General features: G+C 48.4%; 1 protein-coding gene across 1 annotated transcript in view; it reads right to left on the minus strand.

The window, feature by feature from the left end:
- XYLT1 (xylosyltransferase 1) overlaps window positions 1-15752 on the minus strand; it is a 307532-nt gene that overhangs the window by 32640 nt on the left and 259140 nt on the right. Inside the window, exon 6 of the mRNA XM_036308029.1 lies at window positions 3596-3676. Coding sequence (XP_036163922.1) covers window positions 3596-3676 — 81 coding nt within the window. The remainder of the gene's footprint in view (window positions 1-3595; window positions 3677-15752) is intronic.

Below are 15752 nucleotides of genomic sequence, written 5' to 3' on the forward strand. Positions count from 1 at the left end.
ATGCAGGGATGCCCAGCTCTGGGACACAGTCCCCTGCGTCTGGGCCCCGGCCTCACCGTGCGAGCTTAAGCAACTCCCTTCATCTCTCTGAGTCAGTTTCCTTATCTGTGAAATGACACTAAATAAGCTGGGAAGAGTCACCAGCTGGAGCCGCAACATTAAAACCAACACAAAGGACAACAGAACTAATGAAAGTTAAGTTAATGGGAAAAGGTGTGTGTGTGTGGGGGGGGTCACAAGGTACAAACACCCAGTTATAAAACAAATAAGACCTGGGCTGTCATGGACAGCGTGGTGACTACAGTCAATAATGCTGCAGTGTGTATTTGAAAGTCGCTAAGAGAGTAGATCTTAAAAGTTCTCATGGCAAGAAAAACATCTGTAACTACATGTAGTGATGAATGTTAACAAGACAGTTTGCAATATATACACATATCAAATCGTTATGCTGTACACCTGGAACTACGATGATGCTATAGCCTAACTTAAAAAATAGGCTCCTGCCAGTGAACTACTTGGTGATTTGATGGGATGCGTTTATTTTACTTTAACCCTCTCCGGAAATAATAAAAAAGAATTAAACTACCAAAAAACTAAAAGCACTAAGAGCCAGGGCTTGGCGATAGCAGTTGGACCGCTGGAGTAGCCATCTCTGAAGTCAGACACTGATGCTGTAGTTGCATTGTACAATGACTTTCTTTCCTCCTTAAGCCACTTGGAGCTGAGTGTCTGTCATTTCCCACCCACAGCGTCCTTCCCGACACAGGACCAGCACAGGGCCCGGAGCTGAGCTCTGCACACGTGGGACAGAGGAGGCGGGAGACGGGCATTGGCTGAGCTTGTTCGTATTGTAGGTGAGACCGCAGCTAACGAAGGAGAGAGTGGCAGACGATGACATGTTGGTTCATGTTACTATTAAATTAACACGAAATTACTGACTTGATTCATCAACTGAGACGATCCAAGCTGAGGCCTCATGGGGGGTGTTGGAATGTGTGAGCTATTCTGTCCTTGGGTTTTAGGGTTTTAGAAGGAGGTGCAAGCAACATCTTTTTAGCCTCAGACTTTGTCCTGTCCCATGCTATTTGGGTACCACCTGTCAAGTGTTGATGCACATCAGTTAGACAGGATATACTCACACACCCAGAGGCATGACTCTGGCCCAGCCGTGGGCAAACTACGGCCCGCGGGCCGGATCTGGCCCGTTTGAAATGAATAAAACTAAAAAAAAAAAGACCGTACCCTTTTATGTAATGATGTTTACTTTGAATTTGTATTAGTTCACACAAACACTCCATCCATGCTTTTGTTCCGGCCCTCCAGTCCAGTTTAAGAACCCATTGTGGCCCTCGAGTCAAAAAGTTTGCCCACCCCTGATCTGGCACATACACCATCTGTTTCTTTCTCCCAACAGCAACATTTTAGCCCAATACTTATCATGGCACTGCCATCATTATCATCACCACCACCATCATCATAGGGCATTTACACTATGTCAAATGTTTTTATGCAGCATTTCATTTAATCTTCCCAACAATCCCATGAGTGTAGGCCTATTAATATTTCCATTGTACAGGTAAAGGAAAAGGCTCAGAGAAGTCAAGCCACCTGTCCAATGTAACACAGCTAGGACACGGTGGAGCAGACTCTAACCCTAGAGATGTAATCTCAAAGCCCATGATGTTAACCTCTGTCTGGTACCCAGTTCCTAGTATAGTGGCTGGAAACAGTAATCAGAGAATAAATACTGACTAGGCTGAAACAAGAATAGTAGGGTAGATGTAATTCAGACATGTCTATCAATTTACAATAAGCTCCATTCTCAATGTGTGACTTTATTTGCCCAAAACATGTATGACAAGGTTACCTCGAGGGGAAAAAAGGTCTTCAATCTCTACCGAAGGTGGGGACATGAAAACGTGGCCTAGTTTTAACCACCTCCAAGGAATCTTGTTCAGCTCTACCTCATTCCCATGGGCTTTGGGGCCAGAGACCTGGGTTCAAATTCTAGCACTTTCCAGCTGTGTGACCATGGGAAAATCCCTTTTTTTCCTGACAAATGGGGCTACTGATTCTTGTTTTTGCACTGAGTGATTGTAAGAATGCAACTGGATCCTGCATGAAAGGGGTCCAGCAGCGCAATGGACACTTAGCAGGGACACAACACACAGAGGCTATAATTCCTCCTCTGCCAGGCCTCCCCACCTTAGTTACCGGACATGCTATACTCATCTGTGCTGCTTTACAGAGTGGCCTCAAATCTCCAACTGAGCCCCCAGCCAGGGCAAGTAAAGAATGCAGGTTGTCAGTAGGACAGGAACAATCTATAAATAGACAGCTGGATGAAATCAAAGTTAAACAGCAGGAAATCGATACACCACAAGGACTCTGGGGTGACGACTCCAAAGCTCAGGAAACGGAGTCCGCTGCTTCTTTTGTCCCTCCCTGCTGTGGATAACGGGGTGAACTAAGTCACAGAGCCAGCCACAGCCACACCTGCACCAGCAGTGGCGAGAACACCGAAAGCAGAGATCGCAAACTGAAACGCCAACGGGGCCAGGTAGGGAAGGGGGACAGGTGAGAACGTCCGAGACTTGGAAAACCTTCTTATCTTTTAAGATGAACTGGAAATCTGGATTTTCATGGGAAAATCCCTTTTTAAATGGGGCTATTAATTTTCAAATGGAACTCCTGAAGTAAACACAACAAAACAAACCAACACAAGGGCCAAACAAAACAGGTTAACGAGCTAACATCACCCTATGAGCTGCCAGGTTGTCTCCGGAGGTCAACTCTAGAGAAAGGCTCTGAGATGCTAGAGTGCTCCGGGGCTGGATGTTAATGGTATTTTACCTCTGGATGGTGTTGCTGATCATGCGATTCTCTCCTACAGGGGGCGCTCAAGACTGTATCCCTTCAGGCTGATCTCTGGCCATGGAGATTTGGACCCAGTTCAAAGCTGGATGGTAGTGATGCTATTTGGCACTGTTCATTTTAATGAGGGAGGCGCAATGGGTCCAATTGGGCGTTGGGTGCCTCAAATTCCTGCCAAAGTCCCGGGCAGCAAAGTGAGGCAATGGTGAGGGCACAGGGCTGGAGTCAGGATACTGGAGTTCAACTCCTTGCTGGCACGAGACGCTTTTCCACTAGAGAGTAAATTCCCAAAGTGCGAGGATTTGGTCTTGTTCACTGCTAGAAGGCTGCCTGGCACACGCGTGGCATTAGGCAGATATTTGTTGAATGACTGGCTGACCAAATGGTTGGGGACATCACAAGCGACGCGTCTCCGTCTTCCCACCAATAAAGTGGGAATTGACAAGGCTCCCCTGTTTACCTCGAAGTTGCCACAATGGGACACTGGACGCACAAAAGTGCTTGACGAAAGGTGTAAAGGGCAATGACGCGAGGAGAACCACTGATTATGATCTCTGCCCCTCACTGACATCAGAGGGACCACTTTGGATCCCACCGTGGCCGCCTCCCTCCCACCCTCAACCTCCTTCTGGCTGCACCAAACCGGGTAGAAGGAAGCCCCAAAATGATCACTCAGATTTTCATTTCCATTTTTGTACAAAGACGGGGGAAGACATGCTACCTTGCATTGTCCCGGCCGTGTGACTTCAAGAAATTCATATCTCGGTATCGGGAGAGAAATGCCACCAGTTGGTCATTTGTCCTGTAAACAAACAAAGAGGAAAGTCAGAATCCTCCAGAGACAACGGGGTCTGGAGTCTTGGCTCCATTCTTTGCATGGAAAACAGCATCCCTCCTCCTTTCACACCCACCGGCTGAAAAGGCTGTATTCCTTCATGAGTCGGCATCCCTGGCCTCACCACACCACACTGAAACACACTGTCTGCGTGTCTCCTGATGCTCTCTGTACTGCGAGCTCCTTGAGGATAAGCATGCTATCTTACTTTGGAATCTTCGGTGCCCAGCCCTGGGCTTGACAAATAGTAAGTCATCACTACGTAGCTCAATGCAAATACATAGAAACCCCAGGGCCTTTGCACTTGCTGTGCGTGGCAAATCCTGTCCTGTATCTTCCCGTTATAGCCACCTGTGGTTATCCAGGTCCCCTTTCAAATGTCATCTCATCGGAGAGGTGTTTCATAGCCACCCCACCGAATGTAGCACCCGCGCCCCCCTCTCTGCCTTTATCACATCACTTTATTGACTTCACCCTCTTACCAACATCTGAAGATGTTGAACCTCCTGACATTAGGATTTAAAGTTCCAGCAAGACAGAACTAGTTGCACTTGCTCATCACTGGCATGTAGCAGGAGCTACAAGGATGTTTGTGGATGAATAAATGACTCAGAGTGAGACGAGTGTGAACTGACTCTTTCAAATGTATTTTGGGAAATGAATGAATGAGTGAATGAATGAGTGAATACCAAGTTCTCAATAACCACTGGGCCACTGATTGAGAGATCTTTAAAAAAGAGAAAGCACGATACAAACAAATGACAACGTTCCCAGCATTGTTATCCCAAATTTATCACCATCAATCTCGGCACTAGCAGTGCAGTCACAGCTAATCAGCGTGTGCACACAGCTGTGACAGCATTTTAAAAGGCAGTCACACCGGTCTCCATCTGCCAGAAATGTAGTCGCCTCTTCCGGTGAATAAACCCAACAGGTAACCGGTGCTGAAGTGACAGCTCCTTCATCATCAGGCTTCTCTGCTCAGGGGTTTTTGTTCAGAAGAAAAGGGTTAACCATTGTTTCAGATTGGGAGAAATGTGCGGGCAGTGGAAAGGAAGGACATCTATGGGAACAGGCTGGAGGCTGGACCTTTGGGAGGCAGGCGGGTACCTGAGAAGGTGATGCCTGGGCTCAAGACGCAGGAGACTCTGGAGACAGATCCCAGAGGCTCTCCTGACCAGGCTCTGTGTCTCCAGGTAAGCCATTTACCTCCCCTGGACTCACCTGGGTGGGTCTAAAGGGCACACAGTAGGTGTACAAGAAGTACAAGCTGCGCTACTCTCTCTGCCTCCCATCGTCTGGTCCAAGCCGCCACAACCCCTCACCGTTCGCTCCTTCATTTCCCTGCATCTCCCTGCAGTTGTGCCTCTCCAAGCCCCTGTTCTGTGATTGGATGACTCATGTTTGACCAACTCATAATTCCAGCGGAGGGGGCACAGAGCAGTTAAGAGATGCTGCAGTGAAAATGAGCACTGCCGATGTCCCGTCCCGTTACTGAAATCAACACCGATGCAAAGCCAGCCCTCCTAGCAGGCAGACTCCAGAGAAACCCCGTGCGCCTGCAATGAGCTAAATCCGGCACACACAGCCACTCAGCCCTGCCGGTGCTCAGAGGTGAACCCCAGGGATGCAGACAAAGGCTCACCCCACGTGTCTGCACAATGATGGTGCGTCTCCTGTGTGGACAAACCGCCCGCTCACGGCAAGGTGAAGCCCACGGGTGCCCCACGCCAAGTTACGGCCGCATGTGGGCAGAGGGCCTCCTGAAGGTGCTGGGATAGGTCTTAACTGAAGCAGCCTGTACAAAATTAAAGGGAGCTCCCTCCGAACCATCTACGCGCCCTAGCATTTTCTATTCACCGGCCCCCTCGCTACTCTCTGCGCCAGTTCATTATTGTCGTCCTGATGAATACGGGGACAAGTTAACCTCTGAATGGGTCCCCAGCAGCAGGAATAATAAACAGGGCCTCTCAGTAGCCTCAGTGGGAGGGTTGAAGGGGCTGGGCTGGGGCTCCCGGGGGAAGGGGGGCCCCATCTCTCAAAGCCTCAGGCCTCTCAGGGTCAGCGGCTGCAGCTCCATTTGGCAACCCCAGAAAGCCCTTTCAGGGCCCTGAGCTGGGGCCATTTTCACATTTACCGCTTCACCAAGTCCCCATCTGACGGGGATGAATAGGCATTTAGCGAATTTACTTAGCGATGCTTCCACATGAAATCCTCTCAAAAGATGACATCTTGGGGGAGGGAGGGCTGACGGGGAGGGAGCTGTGGACTCCAGGCCCAGAGCTTGTGGGTAAAGGCGCTTTTTCAAAGCAGAGAGCAGTGTCCCCTGCCTGTCCCCTCTCCCTGGGGCCCGGTCCCCCTCGCTCTCCCTCTGCATAAAAAGCCTGCTGGGAATACTAATGCCTGTCTCCCAGCCCTTCTCCAAGGGGAGAGGGAATTCGGCTGGGGACCAAGTTTTCCTATTGTTGCTTTCAGACGCCTGTCGATAATTGCCTACATAATATTTAGTTCTCTCCAGATAATTAACAGCTTGCGATCTGTTGACATTTTACCCAGTTCTAGTCTCTCTCTCTCTTCCCCTCACACACACTTCTCACTCACTCTCTCTGGTGGAGTCGTTTGCCAAGTGGCTCCCACAGCTCAGCACTGTGTCTGTCTCCCCACCAATTTCTCTGCACCTCTTGCAGAAATCATTAGAAGGCGTGTCTCTCCATCTATGCCAGTTCCTCTGACTCATGATGGTGACTCGGGTCCATCTCGGTCCCCGCTGGAGACACTGGGACATCTTTGTTTTCATAAACATGGTTTTCAATAAACACATCTTAAAATAAGTGTATTGGAACCATATGGAGATATTGGTTGAAATGAATAAAAAAGAAATGAATAATGAAAGAAGCTCCATTGACCACGTATGGAATGTCCACATTAGTGTAGGCCCCACTTTATCGCATTTAGTTTTCACAAAGATGCCATAAAATGTGAGTTTCATTTCCATTTTACGGATGGGCAGCTGAGACTCAGAGAAGTCACCCCTTTAGTGAAGTGAAGAATCAGGATTGGGTCTGCAGGGCCACTTCACCAAGGACTGTGTGAATAAATGAACGAGTGAGTGAGTGAATTCCACCCCAGGTGCAGAAAAGATACGGTGCTCTGAGGCCCCCCCACTGCATCTGGTCCTCACAGCAAGAGCACCAGCCCTCTCTGATAGAGGCTCCCCCAACACCCACTGAGTTAAACTCTGCTTTTTAACAAGATTCCCAGGTGAGGCGTCTGCCCTTTAGAGCTTAAGAAGTGCTGCTTTAAGTCAAGCATGGATATCGGCAGTTAATTCTCTTTCCTCCTCATCTTCTCCCCATGGGCTCTTCCTGAAAGCCCAGACCTCGAGCATGTTCCTTTCATCTCCATAAGCCTCACGTGTTGCGAGTATTAAGTAAAATAATGCGTGTCAGACCTGTGCAGAGGCGCCTGGCATATCCTAAGCCTTTGATAAATGTTGCCTGTTACTTAACAATACAGGGTGGAGCAAAAGTAGGTTTACCGTTGTGAGTGCATGAAACACAGAGTTTATTCTTATATACTTGTTTATTGATTATTGTATTCATTTCCATCGGACAACTGTAAGCCTCCTTTTGCCCCGCCCTATACTATTATTGACATTTTGAGCGCCTGAGACATTTGCACGGGAACAGCAGTGCAAGGACCCAGCCTACTTTGAACTTGGAGGCTTCCTGTGCATCGCACCCACGCGATGTTTGCGGAGCACGGTCTGAACACCCCTAGAAGGGACTTACCCAGTCTCCTAGCCGGGGTCAGAGTTGGGAACTGTCTCCAGGGGCCCCTGCACCACCACACGTGTCTAATATGCATAATGGCTCTGGGCTGAACACACAGGGAGGGGCATGGCTCCCTCTCTGGTCCTTCCCCACACACCCTCTCCCCCAGGAGCCCAGCCACGGCCACACCGTCCGCTGGCACGTGTGACGGGCGAGAAGAGCCTGCTTAGCCTCCACTAGAAAGAGGCCCAACGCAGAGTCCACTTCTCTTCTCTGGGTCCCGCCTGCCCCCCACCCTTGGGCCCCAAATCTCCTCTAATACAGGGTGCTGAGAAGAATCAGGGGTGCTCACGACTAAGGGTGAGGCTGACGGTGCTCAGGTAGAAGTGAAGCACAGAATTTTATACATGTCAGGATTCAGGATTTCAAACCCCTGATGCAGACTGGCAAGTCTGCACAGACCCAAGGGACCAGATTCAGCCGCTGTGGGCGCGGGGCGTAGGCCACCTGTAGAGCAGAAATGTGCAGGACAGTGGTGAAGGAAGGACGGTGGGCTGGGACCAGCAGAGGGTGGTCAGGTTGAGGAGGCACCGTCAGTCTGAGCCCAGTTCCTACTCCTGGTGTATCATCTGTACAGTCACCTCATATGTATGTCACACTTACATACCACTTTAGCTTCATCCTAAGCAGCAACATATGTGATCGCTTGTGCACCTTTCCCCCTCAAATTTTAAATTGAGGTAAACACATAAGCTTGGATTTGCCATCTCAACTGTCGTTAAGTGCGGAGTTCCACAGTGTTAAGTGCATGCATAGTGTTGTGCAACCATCACCACCATCCATCCCCAAACTTCTTTTTCATCTTGTAAAACTGAAACTCTGAACTCATTAAATAACGACTCCCTATTTCCTCCCTGCCCAGAGCCTCTGGCAACTTCTTTCTGTCTCTACGAAAAGTCAAATTCATACAGTAGACAAACGCTAGATACCTCACCTAACTGGAATCACACGGTATTTGTCTTTCTTTGTGACTGGCTTCTTCCACCCAAAATCCTGTCCTCAAGGCTCATCCACACGGCAGCATGTGTCAGAATTTCCTTCCTTTTTAAGGCTGAGTCATAGTCCATCAGGGGGTACCATTGTAATGTGTTTTCCTGTTATATGTGAAAAGCAACAACTACTACTTGTAACTCCTAAAGCAACCTGGCTGCCAGGGGCATATGTAGGGTGGCCAGTGGATCTGGTTTGCCCAGGACTGAGGGGATGTCCCAGGCACAGAGTTCTTCGTTTCAGAGTGAGACAGTCCTAGGCAAACCTGGATGAGTTGGTGGCTCCAGGCAGATCGATCCGTCGAGGGATGTGTGACCACAGGAGAAATGTCACACTCTGTACTTTTATGATGAGCCGAAGCATACAGGAAACACAATGGTGGGATGGCCAACTGTAACCCTGTCCTATGCTTTTAAAATGATGATTATGGAAACTCAGATTACAGCGAGATAGAGAATTAAATGACAGCAATGGCAACAACATCTGACACTGGAGTGCCTGCTATGGGGCCAGGCACTATTTTAAGCATTTGCTAACCTGCTTATTCCTTATGGCAACCTGTGAAGTAAATGCTATAATATTCACATCCATGTTTTAGTACAAGCACGTACCTGTTTTATGCAATGATATATCCTGCTGTTCTGTCTAATAAGCACACACAGAAGGTGGACTTCACCTTTTAATGGCTGCACAGAATTCTGTGGACGGGCACAGCCAATCCCCTAGCGATGGGCATTTAGGTTTCTCCCCCCTCCCCTTATAGCTTCTGCTACTATGAACATCTTTGTATATTTATCTTTCCAGATGTAGGGAGGATAGATGGATTCTATAGGATTAAATTTCTAGATGTGGAATTATTCATGCAAAGGGCCCTTTTTAGCCTCTCTTTGCTTTCAGAAAGAGGCGCGAATGGGAATGAGGCTGCCCCAGTGGGGGGCACGGCTGGAGCCCCCCCCACACCGGGGGTGGGACACCAGGGGAACTGAAGCACGATGCGTGCTGGACACGCCAGGGGCTGGTGGCTCCCTCCACACAGGCAGACAGCGCCTCAGAGAACCACCTGGATCACAAAACCCACTCACTTCTCATTGGATTTGTTATTTTTTTTTTTGTTACCGACAAAAACATTTCAGAATTAAAACATGCTCATCGCAGTTGCAGGAACTAGCAAATCATTTCTCAAACTCTCCACGCTTTCACAGAACATTTGTAAGACACACATTTTTCATTTTGAACGCACACGAGCCATTCTGAGAAGCAGTTTATCTGACTGTCCATCAGTGGGAACTTTTCACACATCAGCCCTTCCTCCAGATATCACGGAAAGGTGACTGACAAGCATCAGCACCCAGAGGCCACGCCTGATCCTAGAACACCAACAGGAATCATGAATGAAGAACTAAATTGTCATTCAGCGGTGGTGTGTGTGTGTGGTGTACTTGATCGTTATTTTAATGATCTGAGATCTGGTTGTCCTCATATACCAGGAGACATCTCAAACGAGCAGAACATTTGGTTAACCAAATTGTGCATCCCCTCACACCCACTGATGACAGCCAATTGTTTGATTTGGTTCTGGGGGGAGGGAAGGGGAACAAGACCAGGTCTGCTCCGGAGGACAAAGATTGAATCTTAAAAAGTACATGTGATTTAGGTAGGAAAGTGAAATCTTGGCCACAATAAAAGCTGTTCCCAGAGAAGCATTTGTAGAAATTTCTCTCTGATCCTTGCCACTTTGTTGTTGTTGATTTTCAGCCACTTTCTCGAGTTCACTGAGCCTTCCCTTTCCAATCTGCACACAGGGGTAACAATCAATGGTCTCTAAGTTGCCTGTGTGTTGCGGGCACAGCACACACAGTGCTTGGCCTGTAGTAGGCGCTCAGTCAATGGAAGCCTTCACGAGGAGGTCCCTATGGTCTTTGCTGAGAAATGCCAGAGGAAAGGCATGCCCACTGTTGGCCAGTCCTCCGCCAACCTGTGGCATTTTTATCCCATACACCTGTGTTCTTAGCACGAGTGTACGTTGGTATGTTTAAGTCCCTTGGCTGTAAGTGACTTGAGACAGGAATCTTGTCTGATTCAACTGTATTTCCCCAGCATCCAGAATAGGCCCTATGCCTCTACCAGGTTCTAGCAGCCTTAAGCCTCTTTCTCTTTGAGGTCCCCATGCCCATGTCAGAGTGGCTCCCAGAACTGTTCAGGCTATGTGTGTCGCATTCCAGAAGGAGGGCCTCTATCCATATTTTGTCCATATTTTTGCCCAATCAACTCCTGCTTATCTTTGTAAGAACTGTCTCAGTGTTAGCTCAACTGGGAAGGGCTAGAGTATAAATAAGCCTTAACCTAAACTGAACTGAACTGCTAAGCTCTTGTGTGTGTGGCTAAGACGATTGCCCCCACCCTCCACACACATTCTATACTACCCTGGGTTTATAGAAATGATGGCAAAGACCTATAGTAATGATTTATTAATTCCAATTTCACCAGCCAGGGGTTCCTAATGCACCAACACTAACATATCAGAATTTGGAGCAATGAAAATAATGCAAACCCAAGACCGGAGAGACGTAAGTTCAACTCCTGGCTCCACCCCTTATTAACTGTGTAGCCTGGGGCAGGTCATTTGAAGTTCAATTTCCACACCTTTAAATCTGAGGATGGTAACAATATCTACTTTATAGGTTGTGGTAAGGATTAAATGAGGTAAGAGGGCATTAACTGTTGTTCTCAATGGAAAAATCCTGGCTGACAGAGAAACTGCTACCGGAGGCGGGGAAGCACAGACATCTACTCTAGGCTGGCCCACCCAATGCTAGACTGTCAGCTATTGTTGTTGTTACTATCATGACTTCTTCTCTGGGACTGGAGCCTGTGTACTGCCGGGGGTAGGATACCACAAGGACCTCCATCGCTCAGAATGTCAGGGGCAGGTCAGTTCAGATTTCAGCCCCGGGGTGGGACTGAGCTCCAAGGACAGCTGACTGTCACCGATCGCCTTGGGCAGCATGCCAGGTTTCCTAGCCCGTCTGTCCTGGAACAAGGTCAAAATGCGCTGCCACAGAGAGAAGCCACACGCTGCCCCACAGAAAAACCAACGCCAGGGCCACCTCGGCAGACCTCAAGCACACGCAGATTCTTGGCTCGAGAGAGGGAGCCTGGAGGATCAGGACATGCTGCACCCAAGTATATTCTTCCCCTCAGAGTTCCAAGGCTGCGTGTTTATTGCAGAGGACTGAAGAGATGTTATAAAAAGAACGCAGGCGGTTGAAACAGAGGACACAGGCTCGGAGGTACGGATCTGCAGTTCTCAGGGACAGAAAACTTCTAAAACGTTGTGAGAGAAACTATCATAGAGCTCAGTGGCTCTCAGGCAGCGTCTGGGGTGGTCCTACTTCCTGCCGGCTGGGGGGAGGGGCGGCCTCGGGCTGGCTCACCTGAGGTGTCTGCAGAGAAGAGCCTATTTACCATATTAGGGTCCTGGGTGAAGTTCCAATTGAAAAAAAAAATGTAGAAGCTTAAAAATAAAAGCTCCAGGATCATTAAGGAGGATGACCACTTGGGATTCCAATTCTTTGGTTTGGGAGGAGGGCAGGGTACATCATCTGGCAGCGTACACCTCTGGCAGGACTGGCTGGGCTCTGCTCTCACTCACTGTCTCACCTGGGCTGGTGCCATTACTCTGAGCAGCACAATTGCCTTTTAAACAACGGGATTCATAACAGGACACATTTCATAAAGGTGTTTTGAGGATAAAAGGAATGATGCACTTAGCATGGGTGCTTGCTATGCAGTCAACACTTAAATATTAGCTGGGTTAGTAACGTGTGTGAAAGGCTTAGCCCAGTGCCTGGAACATATGAAAATGTTGGATTATCTCATTGCTCTGGTTACTTCTTCCCTCCGAGGAGGGACGGGATGGCTGGTTTTCCGAGGCTGCTACATACAGGCCTGGGGGGTTCCCCAGGGGAAGCTGTGGCCCCGAGGACATCAACAGGGCCCACAAGCCAAGACCAAGCCCTCTCTGGTCAGTTCCCTTGCTGGCCCCAAAGGGCTGAGATTGGCCAAAAGTGGAAACCCGCATACAGAAGCGGGAATCCCCTTCCTTTCCTACTCTGTCTTCTGACTCTTTCTTCCCTTTCTCTCTTAAGTAGTTGAATCACCTACATTAAAAAGGCACCATAACACAGAACTGAAAACAGTTGCTCAAATAATAACTTGTGCACGAACATTCATGGAAGCCCCGAAGAGGAAATCACCCAAATAGCCATCGATGGACGAATGGCTGAGCCAAATGCAGGCTGTCTGTACAATGGAACAGTACTCAGCCATAAAATGCAACGAAATGCCGGACACAGGCTACAACATGCCTGGGCCCTGAAAACTGATGCTCCGTGAAAGAAGCCAGGCTCCAGAGGTCACCTACTGCACGGCTCCTTTTATGTGAAATGTCCAGAACAAGCAGATCCAGAGACAGAAGGCAGACTGGCGGTTGCCAGGGACGGGGAGAGTGGGAAGGAGAGAAACTGTTTAATGATGACAACGTCTGGAACGAGATGGTGACGATGCCTGCACAACACTGTAAATGTCTCTGATGATAAACTTCATGTTATGTGTATTTTACCATAATAAAAAAGTACCAGTCGAATCTCCAAATCCAACGGATAAAAAAGCCACCATAGCACAGCTATAATAATAACCACGCTTGGTATGTCACACCTATTTTATAGACACCATGCACTGAATCCTCACAAGCAGCCCAGAAGGTAGGCAGGTTAGGTCCCTTTCACAATGAGCAAATCGAGCTCCTCAAAGCTTGGGCAACTCGTCTAATAACAGTGATGCTGATCTACGGGGAGTCTAAGTCATGTGTTCTAGGCATTTGATATATAGCGATTCCTTTTGCCTTCCCACCAACCTCATGAAGTAGGTGCTATTATTCTCACCCATTGTGCAGAATAGGAGGAACAGAGGTTGTATTACTTGTGTGGGGCTAGACACACACACAACAGGAGCAGGGATTTGCAGCCAGGCCTCAAGGTCCAAAGGCCTTCACTACAGAGGTCTGGAGGTCACGAGGCTTGGCCATGGAAACTGGAGAGAATGTGGGTAGCGGAGGCCCTGCCTCCCAAGGAGTATGGGACAGACTGGACACCCGTCACATGACATCAAGAGATCGTGCGGGATTCAGACCTTCTCGCAGACTGCGTGAAAGCCAGCATGTGCCCGGACAGGTGTCACATGTCAACATCCCTCAGCTGCTGGACTCCCAGATGGGCCCCCCTCTATCTGTGCTGGCAACTCCAGTTGAATGGAGAAGCGGCTGAGCCAATGGTGGGATCGAGGACAAGTCACCGTGGCTCACTGTTCTTCGGAAATGGACTCTGGCTCTTTGGAACATTTTCCATTCTCATCATGGAAGCATTGGAAAACGCCTCTAGCTGGAAGAAATAAGTGAAGACAAAACCCCTCAACTGATCCTCAATCCAGGAATAAGCCCAGAGATGCTTTTCGTGATTGTGGAAGTGAAAATCATGCAATGAAGTGTCAGCGAGGCTTCTGCCACTTAGGAATAAATGACAGCAGGCGCTGCTGTTGTCACAGTGGTGGCTGTGGATGGCCACCGACCATTCATTTGATCTGGAGATGACAAAGATTTGTCAGTAAGGACTTACTGTGCTCCTACTATGTGCCAGGCACTGTACCAGGCACTAGAGAAATAGTGCTAAGCAGAACACACATCATCTCTGCTCTCCTGGAACTGTCACTCTGGGCCACCTTCATTGTCATCATTTGTGGAGCATTTTCTCTCCACCAGGTAAGGCACCTCGCATTTCACCGATTAATCCTCGCAGCAAAGGCTGAAGTAGGCCACTGCAAGGGTTCCCACTTCACAGATGAGAAAACCAAGGTGTGGAGAGGACGAGCAACTTGGCCAAGGTTTCATGGCCAGTGAAAGGGACACCTGGACTCGGACTCTGCCAGCTCCTCAAATGCACACTTCTGATGGCTTTGCTACAATCCTAATGGCCTGAGTTCTGGAAAATTTCTGCCAAACAGAGGGCAGAGAGAGAGTTTCAGGGTCCAGCCCCAGGGAACCCAGGGCCTGGAGACCACGCATATCGTATGCTGTAGAAGGGCCCAGCAGAAAGGAAATAACAGCAGTGAAACCACAGGGGTGGGAAGTAGCCTGGTGGAAAGAAATGGCCTGAGCTATAACATACATATCCACAGCAGAAAATATTCCTATCATATTTCCCCTCCTCCGGCAGTCTGGTGAAGTTCTCTACTTCTTTCCCTTTCCTTTTGTTCTCACTGCCAAGTAGTTGATTAGGAACTAACACTTTCTCATCATGACACAACCCAATAAAATACTTTTCAAAGGTAACCTGTTGCTTTTAGAATAAACTTGGGCTTCTTACCATGGCTCTCAGGCTGCCATACCATCTGGGCTGACCCATCTCTTCAGCCTTATTCTATTGGCACATCCCCTTACCACACCCTGTCTACATAAGCCTCTCTTGACTTGCTACATGGGCCATGTTCCCTCATGCCCCAGGGCCTTTGCACATGCAACTTGCTCTGGTTGGAACACTGATCCCCCATTTTTTTCAGTTAATTCCTCTTTTTCTTTCAACTTTTAGCTCAAAGGCATTTCTCCAGGGAAGCTTTCTCTGACTCCTTAGAAGAGAAGAGGTTATATGCATGTCTGTTTCATATGTATGTATATATATATATATATATATATATATATATATATATATATATAGACTTCGTTCCTTACAATGTCATAAAGATGCAATAATTTCATGGTCTAATCCGTGGGCCAGAGAGGTTAGCTATCCTACTGGTGGCGGTAAGCCCAGATTCTAGCAAATGTCTGGCACGTAGTAGGTTTCCAATAAACGTGGGTCAATTGACTGAATGAATTAACCAATAATGAGGTCCTAAAGCTATTTCATTAGAGGCAACATGGTCATCACCTTAGCTGAAAAGTGCTCTGTCTTCCCAAGCTGACAGTGCAGCCTGTGGCGGACTCATGAGATGAATTACAAGAGCGGAACCCAGACACATAGAGGCAGAAAGAGGGTGGGGAACCAGACACACAAGATCAGCCAGATTTACAGCAAGCAAAACAGGAGCACAGGTCCAGTCACTCTGGGGAATCTTTGAGACTTAGTTGGCATTAAGGCATTAGTCAGCAACTTGCCTGGCCAACCCAG

The sequence above is a fragment of the Myotis myotis genome, unplaced genomic scaffold (genome assembly GCF_014108235.1).
Source record: "Myotis myotis isolate mMyoMyo1 unplaced genomic scaffold, mMyoMyo1.p scaffold_m19_p_5, whole genome shotgun sequence".
NCBI lineage: Eukaryota > Metazoa > Chordata > Mammalia > Chiroptera > Vespertilionidae > Myotis > Myotis myotis.